Source organism: Aythya fuligula, chromosome 4 (genome assembly GCF_009819795.1).
Source record: "Aythya fuligula isolate bAytFul2 chromosome 4, bAytFul2.pri, whole genome shotgun sequence".
In the NCBI taxonomy this organism is placed as follows: Eukaryota; Metazoa; Chordata; class Aves; order Anseriformes; family Anatidae; genus Aythya; species Aythya fuligula.
In genome coordinates, this window is record NC_045562.1 from 37011797 (window position 1) to 37033246 (window position 21450).

Below are 21450 nucleotides of genomic sequence, written 5' to 3' on the forward strand. Positions count from 1 at the left end.
AAGCATAGAGAACTAAATGAAAAAGCAAATGAAAGCAGCTACAACAAATTCTATTACACTTCTACTCATCTTAATGTGAACCTGAAGCCACGCAAATGAACTGAGATGGGAAATCTTAAAACTTGACAAATTCTTCTTTAAGCATTCAACAGCCTCTATTCATACCATTTGAGGTGCCCCAAGCCATAATCACGTAAGTTGCTCTCCAATCAGAAGATGAGCAAAAAAACCCCAAAAACTAAGGATTTAAACGCTTTCTACATTAATAGCAAGAGATGATTAAAATGTAGGGTGCTAGCTAGTCATACTTTTGCAATTTTTTTTTTTCTCTTCCAGCAAGAGCCACTCCAAGCACACTTTCTGCTATCTGTTACTTCATGGATGAGCAACCACGAGAATTCAATGTTTTTTCAGCCATTCCATAACACAAATCTGTTTTTACTTATGAATTTTAATTTTCACTACAAAAAAAAAAAAGCATTATTTTTCATACCTACATAAAAACTTGTTTCAGTTTAGCTTTCAGTAGAACATCTACTTTTACTTCCGCTCCAAGTTACCATTTGAGTTGTGATAAAAACCTTGTATTTGGTTATTATAAAAAACTTCCAAAGGACAACTATGAAGGCCCAGTATTCTTATAGTACATCCACTAACTAGTGAAACTACATATTAAATATATTTAATAAAGGATTCAATACCTGTATCAGCCTCGTGTTCTTTATTTTCATCTGTTAAGGGATTATCATGAAGTTTCAAATATATCTCTATGGCAATTCGTGCTGCTTTGAAGTAGAACGGATGTTGTCGAAGCACGTCTTCTAGTTTTAGCAAGTCCACATAAGACCTAAGAGTAATCTTCCTCATACAGTACGTGTGGAAGTCAAACTGGTCATCTGTGATTTCTACAAAATGCTAACACAACATCACATTATTTAGCAAGTATTAACAGCAAGATACTAACCTTGACTTTGCACATTCCCCCCCTCCAAAAGTAATAATTTAGTAGAAGAATACTGTTTGACTACTGTTGCATCTTTTTAAAACATGAGTTAATAAAAAAAAAAAAAAAAAAGAAAAGAAAAACAACAAAAAGCAATGGTGAAAAGAACAGATGGCATCTTAGGTCAGAATCAAAACTTATCCAGTCCACAACCTCTTTACTGTAGCTATCCTCTGACCATTTGCAGCTCAAAGGTTTGCTGTACTTAAATGGCACTCAAATTTTCTTCTATGAACTCAGCTAATTTTTTTCAGCTTATACTTTTGACTTCCATTAAGTACCCTAGCAATGAACTCCACACTTAAATCACATGTGATATGACCAAGTACTTCTTTTTGCTTCCTCATTGCCACTCAGAGTCCCCTTACTTTTGAGAAAGAGTGAAAAGTCAATCCCCTCTTCAACTTGCTTCTCTAAAGCTTTCTGCAGACAGTTTTTAATCGCTTTACATCACAAGTCCTTAACTTCCTTTCTGTGATCATTTATCAATACATCAAACAAGGGAGACCCCAAGAGTCTCCGTGTTAAACTCCTCGTAAAAAACTGTCTTTTTTTGTCCTTTTCTTGCTTTCGCAGTCATGAACCAGCTAATCAAATCAATGAAATCAACTTTCCTTCTTTTTCTGAGACAGCATAGATTCCCTCATGTGAAAGCTGACATCAAAAGCATTTCTGAAATGCAGAACACCTCCTAAAGATTAAAGAGGCAACGCTTTTCCTTACAAAAGCTTTGTTATGTTTTCTGAATACAACAGATTTATCTCTTGCTTCTGATCTTTACTACACCTTTCATCAATTAATCTAGTAAATACATCAAACACTGACTTAATTCCTTGGACGACTGTCAAAAACATTTTGAAGTCAACTCCACATCTACAAACCTCTTCTGGTACACACAGCAAATTGCAATACTAGCAGTTTCTTAAACAAATTATTTCAAAGGATTTTACACAGATTTCTGCAAAGGATTTGAGCAAATAAAATATGGGCCTGACCACTGTTTGTGAATCATTTTTCTGATTTGTTCTGAGAAGTAATTAGTCCTGCCAGCTGATAAGCATCATTGCGGAAATCTCGTTAAGTGTCTGCATTTGCAAAGAGGTGTAGCTTCCTATTAAGTCCTCCTTTTGAGTACTTCTTTTATATCTCAAATGTCTTGTCTTGTTTTTAGACCCTTATGTGCTTGAAAAACAAAAGTTTTTTTTTTGTTATTTTGTTATTTTGTTTTTTAAACGTAAGCTTTCCAAACATTTTATCTTATTTTTTACCTTTAGAAAAAAAATCTCCATTTAATGTGCAGGGAGGTTTTATTCCCCTGTTTTTGAAAACAATTTTTACATTAAGAAGTCTCTATATTTCTAATAGCTTCTTTTAACCTGTAGCTTAGTTTTTATTTATTTTTTTAAAGGAGAGAATATTATTTTATTACATTTATTGTGGCCCTCAAAGACAGGTGACATCTTTCATTTACTTTTAGGCTGGGCTTCTTAGCTCAGCCAACATCTTTTTGGACTTAAAATACAAATACTCTTGGTTTCTGCCTAAATACCTGTCTATTTTTAAAATGAACTCTACCAAAAGTAAGCTTATTTTTTACTGTTTTCTGTTCTTTCCTGGATCTTTGAAATACTTATTATAACCTAATGCATGGTTTACAATGTCAGTTTTAGAAGAAAATGTAATTTAATCAGCTTCCCAGCACCCAATGAGAAACAAAATCTCTCCAGAATCTATGCGAAGTATACTCTTACTGTTCAGAACAGAAACATATTAGCACAGTAAACGTAAGCTAGTGTTTTCCAACCTGGCCAGTTTGACTAGATACATACTCTCTCAATTTCATGGCATTTCTTAAGTGCTTCTCCAAATTTATTCATTGCTTTGTAAGCTTGCGCACATTCTGTCTGAAACCACATGCACTGCATTTCGTTCAAGTTCTCTACTGCCGAGGTTCCTTCCTAAAAGCAAAAACAGCATTACAGAAAAAAAAATCTCAATTTGTTAGCCAGTTAAAAGTACAAATAAAAAGGCCATCAAAATAACGACCAATTTCAAAATTGTAGTCCTGAAAATTAGAAGTTGCCATAAAGTCATTCCTTAATTTGGCCCTTTTGTGCACTTCCGTCCTGATCTTTACTGTATCATCTTCATATATGTGGTCCCGCATTTCCACTGAATTTTCTATTTCCTCTACCTAAACAATGCTTCAAGCAATGAACAAGATGAACTTGCTTTGTTCATTAATCATGACTCCAAGCTGAAGAAAACTGTTCTTGTACGTTTCACTTTTTCAAAGACTCAAGGACACAATTAATAGCCAGGTAGTCACCACATGACTGTGAGAGTTCCTCATCTTTAGGATAGGAGATGCATTCACTCAGTGTTTTCAAAATGGTTTGCAAGTATAACATATTGCAGCATGAAGAGAAATTACAGAAAAATTTTATCACACGGCATGACACTGACACCTGCAGGATTTTTTTTTCCCCCTAAAACTGCCAATCTGTCTTCCAGAGACTTCCTGATCAAGCTAAGTATGGAAGTAACTGATAGTGCTTCCTGTGAAACAATAGGTATTTCTTATGGGATTAGCCCTATAGAGTGATGGGAAAGCAAAGCAGTACTAGTAGCTTTCATCACTTCTAATTCAGAAACAATTACAGTTTTCTTTCAAATCTGGTATTTGTACATGCTTGTATACATCTGTAGAACTTATCATATACCTGTCAAGCTTAATGTCAGCCTCAGCTATTCACAGAGTTCATGATCATGCAAACGTGATCATGCAAAAACCAAGCTATTGAAGAATCAGCCAAGAACCAAAGCTGGGAAAGCGACAGATAATAGTCAGATAATATTCAAAAGGAAGGGTAAGGAGAATGCTTCAAATGAGAAAGAACGGCAGTTTTCAAACCAGGCTGAGCTGGGTAGCTAGAAGTCAGAAAAAAAATTCATTTTCATTATGCTTAATTCAGGTCTTTAATTTCTATTTTTTATGAAGCTTGCACTTGAGCACTAGATGTAAGATCAAAAGGAGTTTAAAAAAGATTACAAAGTGCAGCATCATCAAATCATGCTTTTAAAGTTCAGTTCGGGGCAACCAGGATGCTTGCTTTTTTTTTTTTTTTTGACATCGTCTAGAAAATGCTTAAGGCATTGTGAGAGTGAATTAACCTGGATTCATAAGAAATTTTGCATCAACAGCTCCACATAAACCCACTGAGGTCATATATTTATTTTTTTTTCCTTCTTAAACCCCATCCTGTTTGCCTGCACACACCCACTCACCATTTCAGAAAAAAATCTTTCCTTTTCCCCTTATGAATATCCCCTGTTCAACCTACATTACTCCAGGTTCTTCTTAGTCTTCAACAAAGACTAAATTGGGACAAGCAAAAACAACTTTACTTTGCAGGAAGGTCCCAAAAGTGTTTTGCCTCCCTCCCATTAGCAACACAACTCATACTGCCAGAATTAAAAAAGCTATCATTTGCCAAATATTCTGTAAAGACTGTACTGAACTGTTTTGACTTCCAGCTGTGAAAGAACAACAGCAAGAGAACTCAATTAAAAAAATTAACTAATCTATGAGACCACCACACCTATCAGAATAGGTTACTGCAGGGACAAAAACTGCATTACACAGATTACTTAATTTCCTGCATCAGTTTTTTTTCCCTGCCAACTAATTGGTTGTAAGCAGATGAAGAAAAAAAGATACAATGCGCAGCTTCGTGTCGTCACTATTAAACATAGCCTTGGGGGTGAAAGCTTGCTCACAGAAGGACATCTCAGAATGCCTTTCACCCAGAAGCCACGGAGAATTTATTTAAGAGAGAATTCTGACTAGCCTTAATATATTACTGTTAAAACGTGAAAGACAGGCTGCTTGATCAAATCTCTCAAGTATCCAATAGAATCAATATTAAACTCAAAGAACTCTAACAAAAAAAAAAAAGTTCTCTCTTGAAAGGGCATCCTGTATTTCTCCTACGTGGCAAAAGAAATCAAATCCAGGTTTTAATGTTGCATTTGCACTTAATGCTATGGAATCATGCTTAGTAATTCAAACCGTAATACCAACTACCATTAGTAAAAGCAAGCAACCATTTTTGCTCTGAAACAGAACTTAAGGATTGTAATAAAGGCGAGTGGAAAGTTAAAAAAATATTCCATAAGGGATTAGGCCCACATTATTCAGAAGAGCTATAGTTAAGCGCAACCAACCCGTGTAAACTTAGAACACATTTCTTCTGCTTCTTTAATGAAGTTTGCTTTCAACATATATTTCGCACATTTGGAGTTGATAAATCTGTCTGCTGTGTCCAAAGCCTGAGCCTCATCCATCCACCTTGCAGCTTCTTTAATATTTCCAGCATGCTTATAAACAAACAGAAATGAAAATTAGACTCGGGAGATATAAAACATGTACAGTAGACCAACTCTCTGTTTAATATAACTAGTTAATTTTCTAGACTTATTTTTATAAATAGCTTTTCTCAGTAAAGTAACAGATCTTTGAAGAAAAAAAGCAGAGTAACTACTTTCCATCATTATGGAGTTACAGGTCTTCTGGCACTAGAAGTTTTTCCTGAAAATACCTAAAACCACTTCGGTTTATCCCATTCTGATGGAATACCATATCGCAGTTGAGAAATTGTTTTTAAATAGTTAAGAAAAGAAGGGTGTGCATGTAATATTAAGTGGATGACATTTAAAATACCAACTAAATTGATCAGGGTGATCTTTAATATGAAAATAATTGTAAATTGATAATCTACATCTTGCAGTAAGCTTGTCCTTTATTGACTTCAAAAATCTTCACAAGGGCTTATTCATGCACACTAAAAGAAGTCAAACCAGATAACCAATACCCTTCTTTCAGAACACACTAATATTCATTACAACATTTTCCATGGATTCTTCACGTCTTTAAAACAAGCTTAGCACTTCAGTGTTTCATCCAAAATATTGAAATGTAAGCAAGTGTAAAAGTCTTTCAGCATGACAAAAGAATAATCTCTGATCACTAAGAGTGAGCCAAACTTACCTTATAGATTTTTGCCTTCACAAGGAACAGTTCTATCAAAGTGGGAGTACTTTCTATAGCAGCATTTATATATTCTAGAGCCAGGGATGGCTGTCCAATTTTATCATAATGTTGAGCCAAATAATACTGGACCCAGAGTAAAGTGGTTGGAGGTTCTTCTTTACCATCATCTACAGTAAGAAAATCAGAAGGAGATTTTTTTGGTTCATTTTTTTAAAATAACATGACAAAAAAAATGAACAAACAAAGAACTACATATATAGCCACTAAAGTTAATTCTGCCTCTGTATCAGGCTGCCACATCAGACCTGGGAGTGTTTCTGAACTCCTGGGTCCAGGTAAGTAACTTCTGAGTCTAAGTTTTGACAAGACTTCGGCACATTTTCTTCCCTTCTCACACCATGATTTTAAGGGAAAAGAAACATGAGTTAGCAAGTCAGAAGATGGTTGCGTTTTGGTCCAACTAACCCCTTAGCCAGGGCAGCCCGAAATGCAGAACCACAGTGCACAGAGTGCACTGAACACAATTTTAGGTGAGGGATACAGCAAGAAGTTCTGCTGAACACCACGGTTGCACACTAACACCGTAAAGCATTTCAGTACATTCGGCATTTACACTTTTTCAGTCCATAGACTTGAGTATTTTCAAACAAAAATGTCTGTTCCATACCACAGCTTTAAAAAGCTTTTCTGTCTCTACCTTTGACAGATTTATTGTCACTACTCATGTAAGTGTATCCAACAAAACAGTGCCATGCACAAGTCAGTTTTCAAAGCTAGAGAAAACTTGCAACCCACAGTACTACTGAAGCCTTAAAGTTAAGTTTGCTGCTTAATTTTGAATATGAAGCAAAGGCGCCTTGCAGGGGGGTGGGGGAAAAGGGCATGGGGGTTCTGGTCGTGACAGAAGATTCTGGTTCTTCAGTTTACTTAACTAAAAATGCAATTATATGCATTTGTTCATTTTAAGGCAGAAGAATGTTGTTTATTTGAATGAAATTTAATATCAAAGCAAAAATTTAATTGAAATTATAGTAAGCTATCTACTCAAACAAAAACTTAACAAGCAATTTCATAAGGAAGAATCAAATTATTTTTGCAAAGCAGGGAAATAATTGGTTACAACTTCAGTAAAAAGTTTTTAATAACAACAAATATTCCATGAAGTTTTAAATGTATATTTTTATTCTTACTATCCTCATTATTACACCATTATAATCCACCTACCAAAACTTCAAAACCATCTTTTGTTGATATTTTATGCAGATTTTTCTTGGAGACTTTCCATTACAACGTGATTAAGCTAATAACTAACGAAACATCATAAAACTACTACAGAGGAAACTGTGAAGGTTTGATTCAATACATGCAGAACCACAACTCACAACAAAAACAGTAGTGAGCCATAACATGGACAAGGTAGTGTTTGTTTTTTAAATCTCTCAAAGACCAAGCAAACAAACAAGAAAACCACACAAGGCAGACAAAACACCTCACTGCAAGCTCCAAACAAAAGAAACCCTGTAGATTGTCCTACCAGATCAGTAGGAAACATCAAATAAGTATCAGTTCATTTTTGACAATGCTACAATTTGACAATGCTACTAAACATTACAACATAGCTTTCAAATGACAATTTCCTGTACATTGATCAACTCAAGCCTTGAAAATAAAACATCTGAACTCAAAACTGGAAAACAAATTATAACTGGATACATGTGTACAGACTTAAAATTTGACAGCTGAAATATCTTCTAAGGATGATTGTGGTTTGGTTCTGTTTTGGGAACAGGAATAAAAACATGATTCAAATTTCGTCACTCTCCACTGAGTCCCTGCCTCTGAATGGTCCTACAATGCTTATACCAGGCACCAGTTCCATGAAGTAAGATAGTTTAGCACTCACCATTTGGGTTAAATAACCTGCAGCTTCTTAGGGAGGTTTCATAACCTACCACAAGCTCTTCTATGATTGCCACCTACAAGACAAAAAAAAACACTATAAGCAAGATGGTATTTCATCTCAGTTTCAGCTACTTTGTGTTCCCCAGACTAGTTATTCTTGGTAAGAAAATTTTGCAACAACCTAAATTGCAACACATATGGGAATGTACTCAGTCTCTCTCCACCTCTCCCCCACTTTTAATTAGTAAATCTTAAGGGTTTTTTTTAAGTGCATCTTTTAATTAGTAAATCTTAGTTTTCTACATTTACAAACTAGGCACAAAAGGCTATGTATGCTTCTGATTGATTTTTCTAAAAATACTAGAACAGAATAAACAGCAGTGCAGACATAGTGAGCACTGAAGAAAAAAAGCTGCTCTCTTTAGTGTGTAACCGCTACTATCATGCTGTAATAGATCAAAATGATAATGTAAAAGTTGGATAAAAGAATATTACCTTCTCCTTGTCTTTATATAATGACCTCAAAGTATTGAAGACCGGTGGGCAACCTTTGCTGAAATTCATCCTTAGAAACTTGTCCAGACATTCCTTAAACTTTTCACCTTGAGAAGAAAAAGACCTGTTGATTTTGTTTTACCACACATTACTTATCAATTGTAGGCTGGTTTGGCTGATAAAACACTAGCATCTAAGAAACACAAGTGCTGATCGTTACCTGCTCAAAGATGCACTTACCTGACAAGAAGTTTAATGGTAATCTTCTTGGAACTAGTCCTCTTGGGTATTTCGTCCAGGCCTCCTCATAAATCTTTAGCCTCTCCATCATATTTGCTGGAACAGAATTTTACAGTTTACTTTTTTGTCAGGATGGGAAAGTGGGGAAAAGAGATGAGGGAAATCACTAGACCTGGTTAAGAAGAGTCAGAATGTAAGATCTAATGAGCATATACTTCCTAGAGAACATTAATTTCCACTTGCAGTAGAAATGATTTCAAATGTTCAGTATCCTTACATTCCTCTTCCAATTGTGGTTATAATTGCATGCATCTCATCTTAAAAAGAATTCTTGTCTTAACACTGTGCTAAAATTGTGACCAAAGAAAACCCTTCAGGAGAATCACATCTGTTTTTCCAAAACCTCTATTACCCATAACATAATATTAAGATATGTGCAGAAACAGCTTGCTTACTACAATATATAAAATTATTACCTGGTTTAAGTGCCTTTTCTAGGCCTTTGTAGTAGGCCCAGTTTTCAGGATTTCTTTCTTGCAATCCTTTGTAGACATCAACTGCTTCTTCAAGTCTGCCAAGTTGAAGCAGGAGTTCTCCTGTGTGAAATTTAAGAAATTTTAATTAAGGTAACAGAAGAATGAAGCAGTATAGTATTAATTACTCTACAGTGAAAGATTAGATAATCCTTGACTCCATGTAGATTCTAACTTCTTAGGAAAAAATGATCAAAGTGGCACCACAAACTAGCTGACAGATACTTTTCTTTGACAACAGGTGCAGTTAAAGTAAGATCCCACAACTCAGTCAATAACTCTTGAAACTTACTTGAAAATTTAATGTTAAAAGCAAGATGCATGTTTTTTTTTCTCACTTACAGAAATGACTGGTTACTTTAAGCGCAGTTTTTACTACAGAAGGCAATTAAAAGCAGTACACGGTATTTCATGTGTATAGCATCTTGAAAACCAAACTGCAATTGCAGAGCTGCAAATAAAAGAATGGTTCTTCAGTCTGATATTTCATAAAACTAATTTAAATGTTTTAAAATCAAGACATTGATCTGATTAACAAATTCTCAAGATTCTACAAGCAAGTTTCCTTCTAATGATAATTCATTACAAGATACAATGGCTAAAACTAAAGTCTGGATCTAACTGTACTTGGCATCTTCCCTGATGCTGGAGCTGGAACAAAATTCAGATTTCCTATCTCAAAGGAGAAAATTACACTTTACAACGCTTTGATATTTGTAAATGTGACACACTAGAAGATTATACACAAGAGGTGAAACAGTGTCATTCTAGATTAAGGTTAAGATTTTCTTAACCTGTTTCAAGAGCAAAATGCAAAAGTCAGTGTTAACTCTTCTCTATGCCATACAACCAACATGTAATTTTATCAAAAGATACCTTGTCCCACAGATAGGGCTGGGGGACTACCTGCAGTAAAATACACTTAAATTATTCCTCTTTGGTGGAAATTATCATTTTTTACCATGGTGGCAAATGCCAATACTATTTTCGGGTTTTCTCAACTGTATTCCATCCATAATGGCTTTTGCACATACACTTGAAATTTAAAGACAGCACTCATTTATTAGCAGGCTTTTCTATGGCATCTGACTGCAGCTAAGTTGAAACCAACAACACAACAGCAGTACCCTACTGAAAGTGCACAGACTGCAAAGAGCATTTCCTTTTTTTTTCCCCCCAGTAGTTCACTAGATTTTTTTTTTTTTTTGCGGGGGTCCTGTTTGAAAACCACGTTTCAGACTTTCAGCAAAAACTTGAGAACACAATATGCCAAAAGTCTTTCAAATAAGTTGTAAAGGCAACTCCCCTTCCCCAAAACCAAAAGCCCATGCTATGTCTGAAGAAACAGTCTGCAGCGACATAATCCCAACACCTGTTTACAATCATATGCAAACCAAGTAACCCATTCAGCAGAGAGCTGCCTGCAGTCACTTTCTTTGAGGACATACCACACAATTTTCATAGCATTGTCACTAGTCCATTTGTAGTTTGTTTGCACAACAGTGAGATTGTCCAGCAGGAACAGGGAGCGGGCTACTATATCTACATGAATATAAGAGTAAAAATCTCTGCTTCAAGCAATCACCTAAATAGATTCCAGTGTGGGCTAAGAACAGACAGTAGCTTTGATAAGTTGGCAGTTTTACATAAACAGTGAGAGGAGTACTGTGCAGCATCATGCAGAAGAGGAACAAGGCAGACTTTAAGTAACTGTACCTGTTAAAAAGAGTCATAAGAATGAACTTCTATCATTCTGCAATTTCAGCAATGGAATGTAATATAGAATACTATATTGTTCTGTTGTTATATGCTAGCATTATTATAATCCAACAGCAGAAGATTATATTGGGTTGCCCACCCAAAGGGTCTAGTTCCATACACTTTAAGAGCAACTGAGTATCATTAAAGGCTTTATACTTTGCCAAAGATTATTCTGCCCTTACAGCAAGTGGTCTCTGACAGGACCAGTATCAAATCCTAGGATGGCACAGGTCTGACTACACTAGCCAAACAACTTCAGAACAATTCAGAATCATCTGTCTGAAAACACTCAGCTCAAAAGGTTCAGAACAGCATGTCTGCACTCTGCTGATGACTTCTCTACCTGGGAGAGGCATATGATAGACACAGCACAGAATTGATACAGTTCTTTAATTTGTTTTTAAATTAAAGTTGCAAAAAATGAAAAAAAACTGACAGCACAGGCATTCCATTTTATAACCATGCATTTAGGTGTATCATTGAAAAGTAATTACCTTTAGTTTCTTCAACAGCCAGTTTATCACAGATCTGCTTTTCATAGGTACAAAGATGCTCCAAAGCTTCTTTGTTTAGTCCTGCCTCACGGAGGACTTGATTTTGATACAGCAGCAGTTCACTGTACTCATAGTCCACTTTATCAGGTGATGTCTACACAGGACAAGACACATGAGAAAGCTCAGGCTTTTAGAATGTATTTGGATTTAATTCATTTGACTAACACTGCATAAAGTTTGCATATCATGACAGGAAATGTTTAATATTTGTCTTAGGAAGCAATCCACACAAGAATTCCATTTTCTCCTCTTACCTGCTGGGTCTTCCTAAATTCCTCTAAAATTTTTGCTGCCATTTCATAGTCTTCCAACAGATGGTAAGCAATAGCATAGCCAATCCACGATGCTCGCTGTGCTGGTCGGAGCTGAAGCAACTGGTATCTTGTTTCCTGCAAAAAAGTAGCTATTAATTTTCCTGACTTCATTCTGAAGCTGTACAGAATTCATTATGCAATACTCCGTCTTCAGTGGTCTGATACTTAATGACTGTCATTAAAAATTACCTTTCTTTATGTAAAAATTAGTTTTGAACCAAAAAAAAGAAACTTTGAAACACTACAGTGATCTCAACTGAATTTAAAAAAAAGTGTATTTTTACATCATTTCAAATCGAAAAGACTCATGAGTCAGACTAACTTTGTTAAGGTTTTACATACACGCTTTTCCTGTATTACTGCTTGTGAACAGGATGAAATTAAAGATGCTTTCGTTTGAGCTGCAGGAATATTTATTATATAGTGATGTTTCCAATTCACCTTGGAAATTATATATATATATTAAATCATTAGAAATGTCGTTATGCAAAATAGGTCACGCAAGCATATCCCTATTCTTTGGCCAGAAAATAATTACAGCTGGAAGATACAACAGATTTGCTTGGAATTACGCTGCTTTAATTTGACAGAAAAGACAGGACTTGTTTTGTTACATACTTTTGGAAGACACCTTCAAATACTTTAAAATTAAGAAAAAAAGTTACTACTTACTAAACAGCATAAACAGTCAAAAGCACAGATCAAAAAGAACTAAAAATAGTAACAGCAGTTCATTAGACTGCAGGAAGATCCTTTACGATATTATAAAATGTAGAAGCTAAAGCTAAGAATGAACAGCAAAAAGAAAACAACAAAAATACCCTCCCTCCCCCCAGTTGTATTCCAGTTCTTCATGCTCTTCATAAACTTGTATACGACCATTCATAGATTACTGGCAGGTCAAACATGTTAACATTTAACATGTTAACAATGAAACATGTTAACATTTATTCCTTAATGCATTCTATAAACATGTTTCTTGCATACTTAATTATTTATTTGTCATCACATTTATCCAGACACCTTTTCAAAGAGAACATACATTTACAAACGAATTTTTGGCACCTATGCTAAGTTTCGGCTACCATGTCTCAGTGAGGGAGGAGTCAAATTTCTAAATTACTGAAAAGATTGAAATCTGATATAAAATATTATCCTAAGTCCCTTGGGTAACTTCTGAAGTTCAACAGAGATTATTGCAGAGAAAAGGGATACCCTATTACACTTGTCTACGTAAGCTTAAAAGCATACAAGCTTCCAGACACAAATACTTAAAGCTTTTTTCAACTCATTAATGTTTGAATTATAAATACTTATGATGTCATATATCCCTCCATGGCACAGTAAGAAAGAAAACTATCTTCTAAAATTGTTCAGACTAATCTTAAGTGAGCAATACAAAATCTTACAGCTGACAGGAAACGTAAGGAAATGCGTGGCCCTTGAGGAAGCTGTGTCCTAATGTCCAGGTTAGATAGGAAGCAAAATATGGCATTTCATGCAGCATACTTCTTGCTTAGTATTGTCAACCATTGCTGAGAGAAAACTGGTGGCCACTCATCTAGAAGAGGCCACTGAAGAGATATGCTAAAAAGTGATCAAAAAAATTGAAACTCCTCTGCCTGAAAAACACTACTCTTCAGGACATGCAGGAATCCCTCAAAGTAAATAATAAAGAGACCGTGGATTGTCTACAGCTGGATTATGCAGCATGAGAAAAAGTTTAGCAAAACAATTCCACAGTGAGATAAAAGAATAGTATAATATGTGACTTAGTCTGTATACTTCACAGAAATTGCTCAGTTGTATGTCTGCTTTTACTTTCATGAAGTGTCAAGCACACAGTTTTAATGCTGGATTTCACAGTCTAACTCCGTATACCTCTTAAAAGCGTCATGAAACAATTCGCGGCCTTTGCCACAATTCCCTAGAAGCTGATAACGTATGTAGTATGTACACTTACCCTGTAACCTTCAAGATCCCTCATTTGAATTTGTAGCAGAGAAAGATCTCTCAAAATTTGAAGATTGTCTTTGTCCCATTTCAGTGCATTTCTATAACATTTGATAGCTTCATCGTACTTCTTGTCTGACCTCTGAAGAAGGCCATAGACATGCCAACCTGGAAAACTCTGTTAAGGATGCTACTGAACTTGAGCAGGGAGAGAATATATGTAACATAGCAGTGACAGAACAGTTGGTAAAAAGCTCTAAAGCCGTTTTATGTCATCACTATCATTACTTTTTTTTTTCCTCAGCTATAAGAAGAAACTGCCTGCAAACTAAAAATATAGAACAGTTCACCAGTTACATGGATATGCTGTAAACTCTACTTTTCACGTACTGGATGAGGAAATTGTAGTAGGATCTCTGAAAAAGACTGTCGAAGCTTAAACACATTTTTGAATAAGGGCTTAAATTAGACAACTGTATTGCTTGCATTTCCAACACTTGATGTATATGACAACCTATCAATGTAATGGCAACTACTGTTTTTAGAGCAAACCACGTGCTTAAAAGTCTAGTTTGGCCCACCACAAGTTTAGAGTTGCAGCTTAATGATAAAAACAAATATATACAACGCAAGCTAGAATAACCTGAGTTAACTGTGACTGCAAGGAGAGCTGCAACTCATTTGCCCGTTAGACAGCTTAAACAAAATACTGTTATATACTGGACACAACTTTAAATTCTGAAATTCCAGTTTGAAGCATAATCATACCGGCTCTTGTTGCTACTCTATAAATCAAGTAATAGAGAAAAAAAATTCCATTCATAAGTGGAAGTTCTATTTCAAAAAGGATACATACATGACTCTTCAAGTCATTCCTTAGGCCTCTACGCACCAGTTCATATGCTTCCTCTTTCTTCCCTAGACAGTTTAATGTTAGTCCTTTCATTGCCAAGGTTTCTAAAAAAACACAAAGATTAAATAAATATCAGTTACTCATTTTTATATGCTTTTAAGCTTAAAATATCAACTTTCAATATAGTATACATTCAAATTTAGACACCATTATCAACATCAAGATTTCGCATTTTTTTCACATGGAAAATCAAACTGACAGATTATTCACTTAAGTATGTCATACGTGACAGTAATTTTTTATTTTTTTTTTTCAGTATTTCTACCAAAAGTGAAGGCATTAAAAACTTTTTGCTCTACAAATGTTTTGAGAAGGGAATCTTTTAATGTGATCCCTCAAGCATCTATTCACAACACTTTGAGACTTCTACACATCCATCCGTGCCAACCTAGTTCACAAAGAAAGTTTTTGGATAACAGAAAAAGTTTCAACTCAGATAATAAAAACAGACTGAAAATACAGTAAGGGGCAAACATTGTCCTCCTTCTCTTCCAAAAAGACTACTCCTTCAGAAAAACTAACAAGACCACAAAGTTGACTGAACAATATATATCTACCTCTGCCTTTTGTCTTGCACTTCTTCCTGATCATGAACAAATAATAAGTTCCCCCGAAAAAGTGATTTAAACAATATACATTTCATAAACTTGCACCATGTTATAATGGCTGCCAGCATAAAGAACGGCAGGCTATGACTACTAGTACGACCAGTCTTTAAACTACAAATCTTAGCAGAAAGACTGCTTTTGTCATGGTGCAGGTTTTTGGATGCTCTTACTACTTTAAGAAAATCTGTTTTAAGAGCAATGGTTAACTATAAAATGGTATATATATTTACAAAGCTTACAAATTATTACTCTATCTTAAAGTATGTGAGGACGTACCAGTTGAAAACTTACCTCCATGTTCTGCAAACTTTGGGTTTGAAAGGATCTGTTTACAAAACTTCAACCCATTTCTATACTGTTTATGTTCGTAACACCGCTGTTGAAGAAGAACAGAATATGGTTATTCAAAATATTCAGAGTGAAAGTATTTCCTCCTGAAATTAAGCATCAGTGAAAATGTATTAATCAGAAAAGCTACTAATATTTTAATAAGCCCCATTTACCTTCCTGTAATTAAAAACTTCTGGTCACCAGAAAAAGCGTGTCCACGAGAACACACATTTAAATGTAGAGCTGTTTATTTTATATATATTTTAATACAGCAGTTTATCCAATATCACAGGAAATGTTAAGTGCCTAGAGAGATTCAACTTTCCTTTAACATATGAGCAATCCTTACTAAATAACTTATCTTGGTAAGCATTCATCTCACTGTAGCTCAACCATCTTTCACAGAAAGACCACAGGCATCTCCTATAACCATACAGGATGGGGAACAAAGTCGTTGGATCTTGGCTTAAACCACTTCTGAAAGCAACCGCTCATATCAGTTCGAACACCACACAGATCCCATATATATCCAAACTTTCAAAATTGTTATACACTAACATTATCTTGCCATATTGCAAACGGTAACATAGAAAATTCCAATTCAAGTGATAAATCTGTTACTCAAGCCCCACAGATGACGCATGCCTATGGTATATGCTCTGGCATCTCAGACCTTGAATGTGGTCATGTGTTTAGAAGACTCAAAGTGCCAGTCACCCATTCTTTTACAAGTTTGCAAGTGCTCATCACAGAAGATCTACTGACAAGAAGCAGTAACTCAAGCACTTGGATCACGTGAATTGAAGCCTGAGTTAGAGACGGTGCATCACAATCAGGGTGTGTATACTAAAGGAGTACAGAACAGTATTTAGTTACTCTCCCATTCACAGGGGAAGCATTTGGAACAAGCAAGAATCTGTCAATAATCAGACGAGTTAGCCTGCTATCAGTGCAGAAACAATTCTCTGCATGGTAGTACACCAGTCTTGCAGTGCCAGTGCTTGGAGCTACCATACAGGCCAAAGTGAATATGCATATAATAACTGTATAGAACTTATAATTAATTAATCACTTTTGCAATAAGATTTCAGGACAACAGGAATCCCTATGTGAGAGCTATAATTAGAAACTCAGGGTCAGCAAGCTTTACAGTTATTCCACCATCTTCTGAACAAAAATAGCATCCGAAGAATTTCTGAAACAGAATTTTGTTCAGACCAAGAACTGTTTTGATGCTTTCCACTAGATATTCCACAACATTTCATTACGCTTGCTGCCATTCTGGAACTGATTTGATAACTCCTACCTCATGCTGTTTAAATTTCTTAAGAGTGAAGGAAAAGCGAGCGAGTGAGTGAGTGAGAAGCATGCGCACTGATTTTGTGACAATAATCACTCTGGCAGTACCTCCTGAACGAGGCCACCCAGGCCTGCCAAACTGAACAACCTGCTGAAAAACCTACTAGAGCCAGAATTGCTACTGTTCTGTCTGTATTTCGCCCCAGAATTGCACCACTGTATTTCATTATTCCCATCCAGAACTGTATTTCACTTCTAACCTGAAAAATACTTCACAGTAATTAGGGAGCAAGTAACACACTGTCAGCATATGTTTAATAGCATGTTTCACAGCAGTTTTTTATTATTGCCTTTGGTTGCCAAGAATGGAATTATTACTAATTCCTGGTGGTTTTTATTGCCGCAGATAGTCGTCCACAGTGAAGCTGAGTAAACCCCAAAATTAATGAATGGGTCTTGGTGCTATGAAGATTGTTAAGCGATCCGAGCTCTACCAGCACGCTGCAGTTCTCCAGCAGAACTCCACACAACCAGGGTGATATGCAACACAGGGGCTGATTTTTGGGTGGTCCCACTTGAAGCCAACAGTTGGACTCAACGATCATCATGGGTCCCTTCCAACTGGGGATATTGTACAGTTACGGGATACTGCACGCTAAGTGGAAGACAGCTCTGACATGAGAAAAAAAAACAAACAAGGAATTCTACATGGCAGGTATGAGCCCCTGCCAAACAGCTTCTGAACTGCTCAGGAGTCAAAACTCCGGTATGACCTACCTTTGGCATCACCAGCTCAGAGCCTCCATCCTTCCAAACAGCGACTCAAAACATGAAAAGAATGCAAGACCTGTATCTACACAGGTCCATTCATTAGGAGTTTCCCAGTTCTTAAAGATCTGTTATTTTAGCTGTTGGAAGCATTTTTTGATTTCAAGTCAATTTAGAATACATTACAACTTCTTCCTTTCCCAAAAGCTCCTGAATGTTCACATATACGAGGTGTTAACAGCTATTTTACGTATATAAAATACTGGAAGTACCATTTAAATATACATCACTATTTTTACACATCAGAACAGGCTTTCAGAGGTCACAGACTCAATATGTTAAAACCATTTTGTGTATCCTTTCTGCTAATCCCATATATTCTTTGCCAGTTTTCATTTTTCCAGTTAGACACCTTTGAATATACTTATAAATGTGCTTGTTGTGTAACATGAAACTTCTGCAGCTATTTTACCAAGATACTCATTATCACACCGACTAAAGCTCCTCCCCAGAAGATGACATTACATCATTCGTCAGAAAATTCTTCCATCTTTCGAAATTTGGAGACATTAGACAAATACACCCACACCAACCCTTAGATATGTATCAATACCCAGAAAGGCATAAGCACAGACACACACCAGACAATTTCCTGTTGAGGAGTATTACCAAGAGGGCAGAGGTAATGCCCTCCAGACTTAGGACACCGCCACCAAGTACAAAACCCATGGGGAATACTCATGTGCACGACACACACATCCACGCTTTTGCAGCCTCAGGTATTAACGTTACATTTCGTTCCAAGATACCCACGTTCGTACCTTGTCATTTCATTTTTGAAGTTTTTCAGCAAAGATGCAAACACCGCAAAAATTAGGTACCTGCATGAAGTCCCCATGACTGGAATACTTCAAAGCTTTGGGACGTGAAACTACTTTTTAAAAGCCTAGTGAACCTTGCAAGACAGCTTTACGCTGTGAAGGGAGAGCCCTGCAGAAACACAAACCACTGGGTGCAGCTAAGACCATCACAGTCACCTGCACAGGATCCAATGTGCTATGCTACCCAGAGCAATCCATGTGTGTTCAGAATTCCCTGCTCACACAACTGGCCCAGGTGTACAGTGGAACAGGATTAGCCGCAAGGAAGAGAATTTGGCATTACTTTGGAAAAACTATTAAAAAAAATAAATGCTAGTATCAATTTCTGAAGCAAATTGCTTTCTGTTTGCCTGCTGTACCGTAACGCTGAAAGACAAAGATGACATTTTGTGTATCACAGCCTTCCTTAACAGCACCCTAATTTAAAAGTTGAAGTGCAAGCCACACTCCTAATTTTCTCCATTTTATTTTACAGAGCTTGTCACCTTAACACGACAAGACGACACATGTAAAAGAAAAGAGACGGGACCAACACGTTTACCTTCACAATGAAGAAGGCCTGAAGCGTACTACTATATGCCTTAACATTAAATCCTCATTTTCCTTAAAATGTGATAGTCCTGATTCTTAAATGATAAACATTCAATTCCAGTTTTATTAAGTCTAACAATTTGCCTGTGTGGGACTCCTTTCATTATGCAAGATGAAAGTGACACAAAAAGTGGCACACAGGATGAATGAACTTTTAAAACCAGTTTTTTTAAAACCGGTTTTTATCTTTTACATCTGTCAGTCCACTGCCTGTGCTAATCTTTAAACAGAACCCAAGGAAGGAAGAAGCACTGTTGTTGCAAATACCAACACAATCACTTTCAGTCACTTAAGCAAATTCGAAGAATTTCTTAGGTTTCATTTTTACTGAAATACCAATGCCATAACTCGAGTATAAGAGTAAAGGAACACGCATCACTCGAGCACAGCCCCAACTCCTGGGGTAACTTGGAAGCCATTCGTAACAGGATCTTTACTGACTCTGGTTTACCAGTTCTGGAGGCAGGAGTGTAAAACCACACAAGAGACAACAGCTCTCAAGTCCTGCTAATGAAGCGCCTGTCAAGGATTCCATCTTTCTTCACACTGCTCAAAACTAACCATGCAAACACATCAATAAGAATATATCGTATGTGTCCCCTAAGGAGTCCCATACAAAAAGTTAGGTGAGGCAAACCCAAGGGGACTTCAAGGAAAGCAGGAATTTTCAAAAACTGAAGAGTTACATGAACGTTATGGGAATGCTTAAAAAAGAAGATGGCATATCTACCTCAACTTCTTTGTTTCATGCTGCTTTGGCACCCTGAAGAGCGCTGTTTAATGCCCTGTCTTCTCTTCCAAAGCACTGATGAAAGCATGAACAAACTCCAAAAGGTGTTTAAAAAAGTCTATAACTAAATGAATGTAGTACTTTCTAAGTACTAAGGGCCACACAAGTGAAACACCAAGGCTGAAGAGAGAAAAGCATGACAAGTCAAGGATCTTGCTCCCCACAGTGGTAGAAGAGTCCTGGGAAAGGACAGGACAGTGGTCAGGAGGAGGGACTCGGAGAGGAACAAATACAAACGGTGGCTCCCTCTATCTCCAAAGACAGGGAAAAGGTTAGCAGGGTAACCACCTAACAAAGAAAGATTAAGGGTTAGGTAAGAGGAACCTGTATAAAAAAAAAAAAAAAAAAAAAGCTTGACTGATTATTATTTACACCTTTTAGTAGCTACCTGCTTTGAAGAAGTTGGCTGAGTCACTTTAATCAACCATTTCTCCCAGCTTATGACACAATAGGATCAACTTTTTTTTTTTTTTTTTTTTTTTTTTTGAAATCATCAGTCACAGAAGCTGCCGCCCAGGCACCCTCCCTGCAAGCAGAACTGCTGTTTGTTCCCACTTAGGTGGGTGGGAAAGCAGCAAAACCTGCCACAGAAGTGGTGCGGCCACAGGAACTGACGAGCGTGTCCCTGCTGCAAGCCAGGCAGTGTCACAGGCAGGAGGGGTAGGAAGGGTGCTCCTGGGCTGTGTGATTCGCCTTTAAGTACAGCTGTTCAGACACTGGCTATGAACGTGAAACCTTATCTCTGGGCAGTTTCATTTTATGCAGTCTAACAACCGCTCTTTCACCTTGAAGTTCAAGGAAAGTCAGCCAAGACGGTATATATGCTAAAAAACAGGAAATATTTGCGCACTGACTTTTTTTTCCAGGGTAATACAAAATGTATGATATGAAGCACTCTCTAACAGAGCAAATTCACCGAGAATTGTAACAAATTCTCCCTCTAGGCTGCAAAGAGGAAAAATCTTAGAGGCTTATATCCACTGAAGTCTGCGGATAAGATCCCATCAACCCAGAGAGCACTGGACAGAAGCCAGAAATTACCAGGAACTGATCAGGCACTTTTATCACCCCAAGTGCAGAATGAAGAACTGGTCACAGCTGCACATACCCTCAGTGAACTATCGTATGGTCTCTGTTCTCAGGCATTGCCAGATCACTGAAAGCATGAGCGATGAGAATTTCTCCAACCTTTCAGGTTAATACTTCTACTCGATTTCATTTTGTTACTGAAAGCATTTCAAGTCACGTAGTTTTAAGAATTTCCTTATTCTAGGTATACACACATCCTATACTTCAAACAGCAGAAAGAAGGGAACAAATCCAATCAAGGTCACGTTTCGTCCTGCTTCAGAAAAGATGAGATTATTTCACCCCAGCATGCCCAAGAGCAGCACTCAGATTCCACTATCATTCATTCATGTATATAATTATCTCCCTCTCCAAAAAGGTTATTGACTAGCAA

At 36.7% G+C, this 21450-nt stretch overlaps 1 protein-coding gene across 1 annotated transcript in view; it reads right to left on the reverse strand.

Annotated features, from left to right (window-relative positions):
* The window catches only part of NAA15 (N-alpha-acetyltransferase 15, NatA auxiliary subunit), a 43556-nt gene that overhangs the window by 13911 nt on the left and 8195 nt on the right, over window positions 1-21450 (reverse strand). Inside the window, exons 2-14 of the mRNA XM_032186176.1 lie at window positions 15621-15705; window positions 14661-14765; window positions 13819-13976; window positions 11796-11930; window positions 11482-11635; window positions 9170-9289; window positions 8694-8789; window positions 8454-8560; window positions 7960-8032; window positions 6054-6223; window positions 5231-5383; window positions 2833-2961; window positions 702-915 (exon numbers count right to left, since the gene is read on the reverse strand). Coding sequence (XP_032042067.1) covers window positions 702-915; window positions 2833-2961; window positions 5231-5383; window positions 6054-6223; window positions 7960-8032; window positions 8454-8560; window positions 8694-8789; window positions 9170-9289; window positions 11482-11635; window positions 11796-11930; window positions 13819-13976; window positions 14661-14765; window positions 15621-15705 — 1699 coding nt within the window. The remainder of the gene's footprint in view (window positions 1-701; window positions 916-2832; window positions 2962-5230; window positions 5384-6053; window positions 6224-7959; window positions 8033-8453; window positions 8561-8693; window positions 8790-9169; window positions 9290-11481; window positions 11636-11795; window positions 11931-13818; window positions 13977-14660; window positions 14766-15620; window positions 15706-21450) is intronic.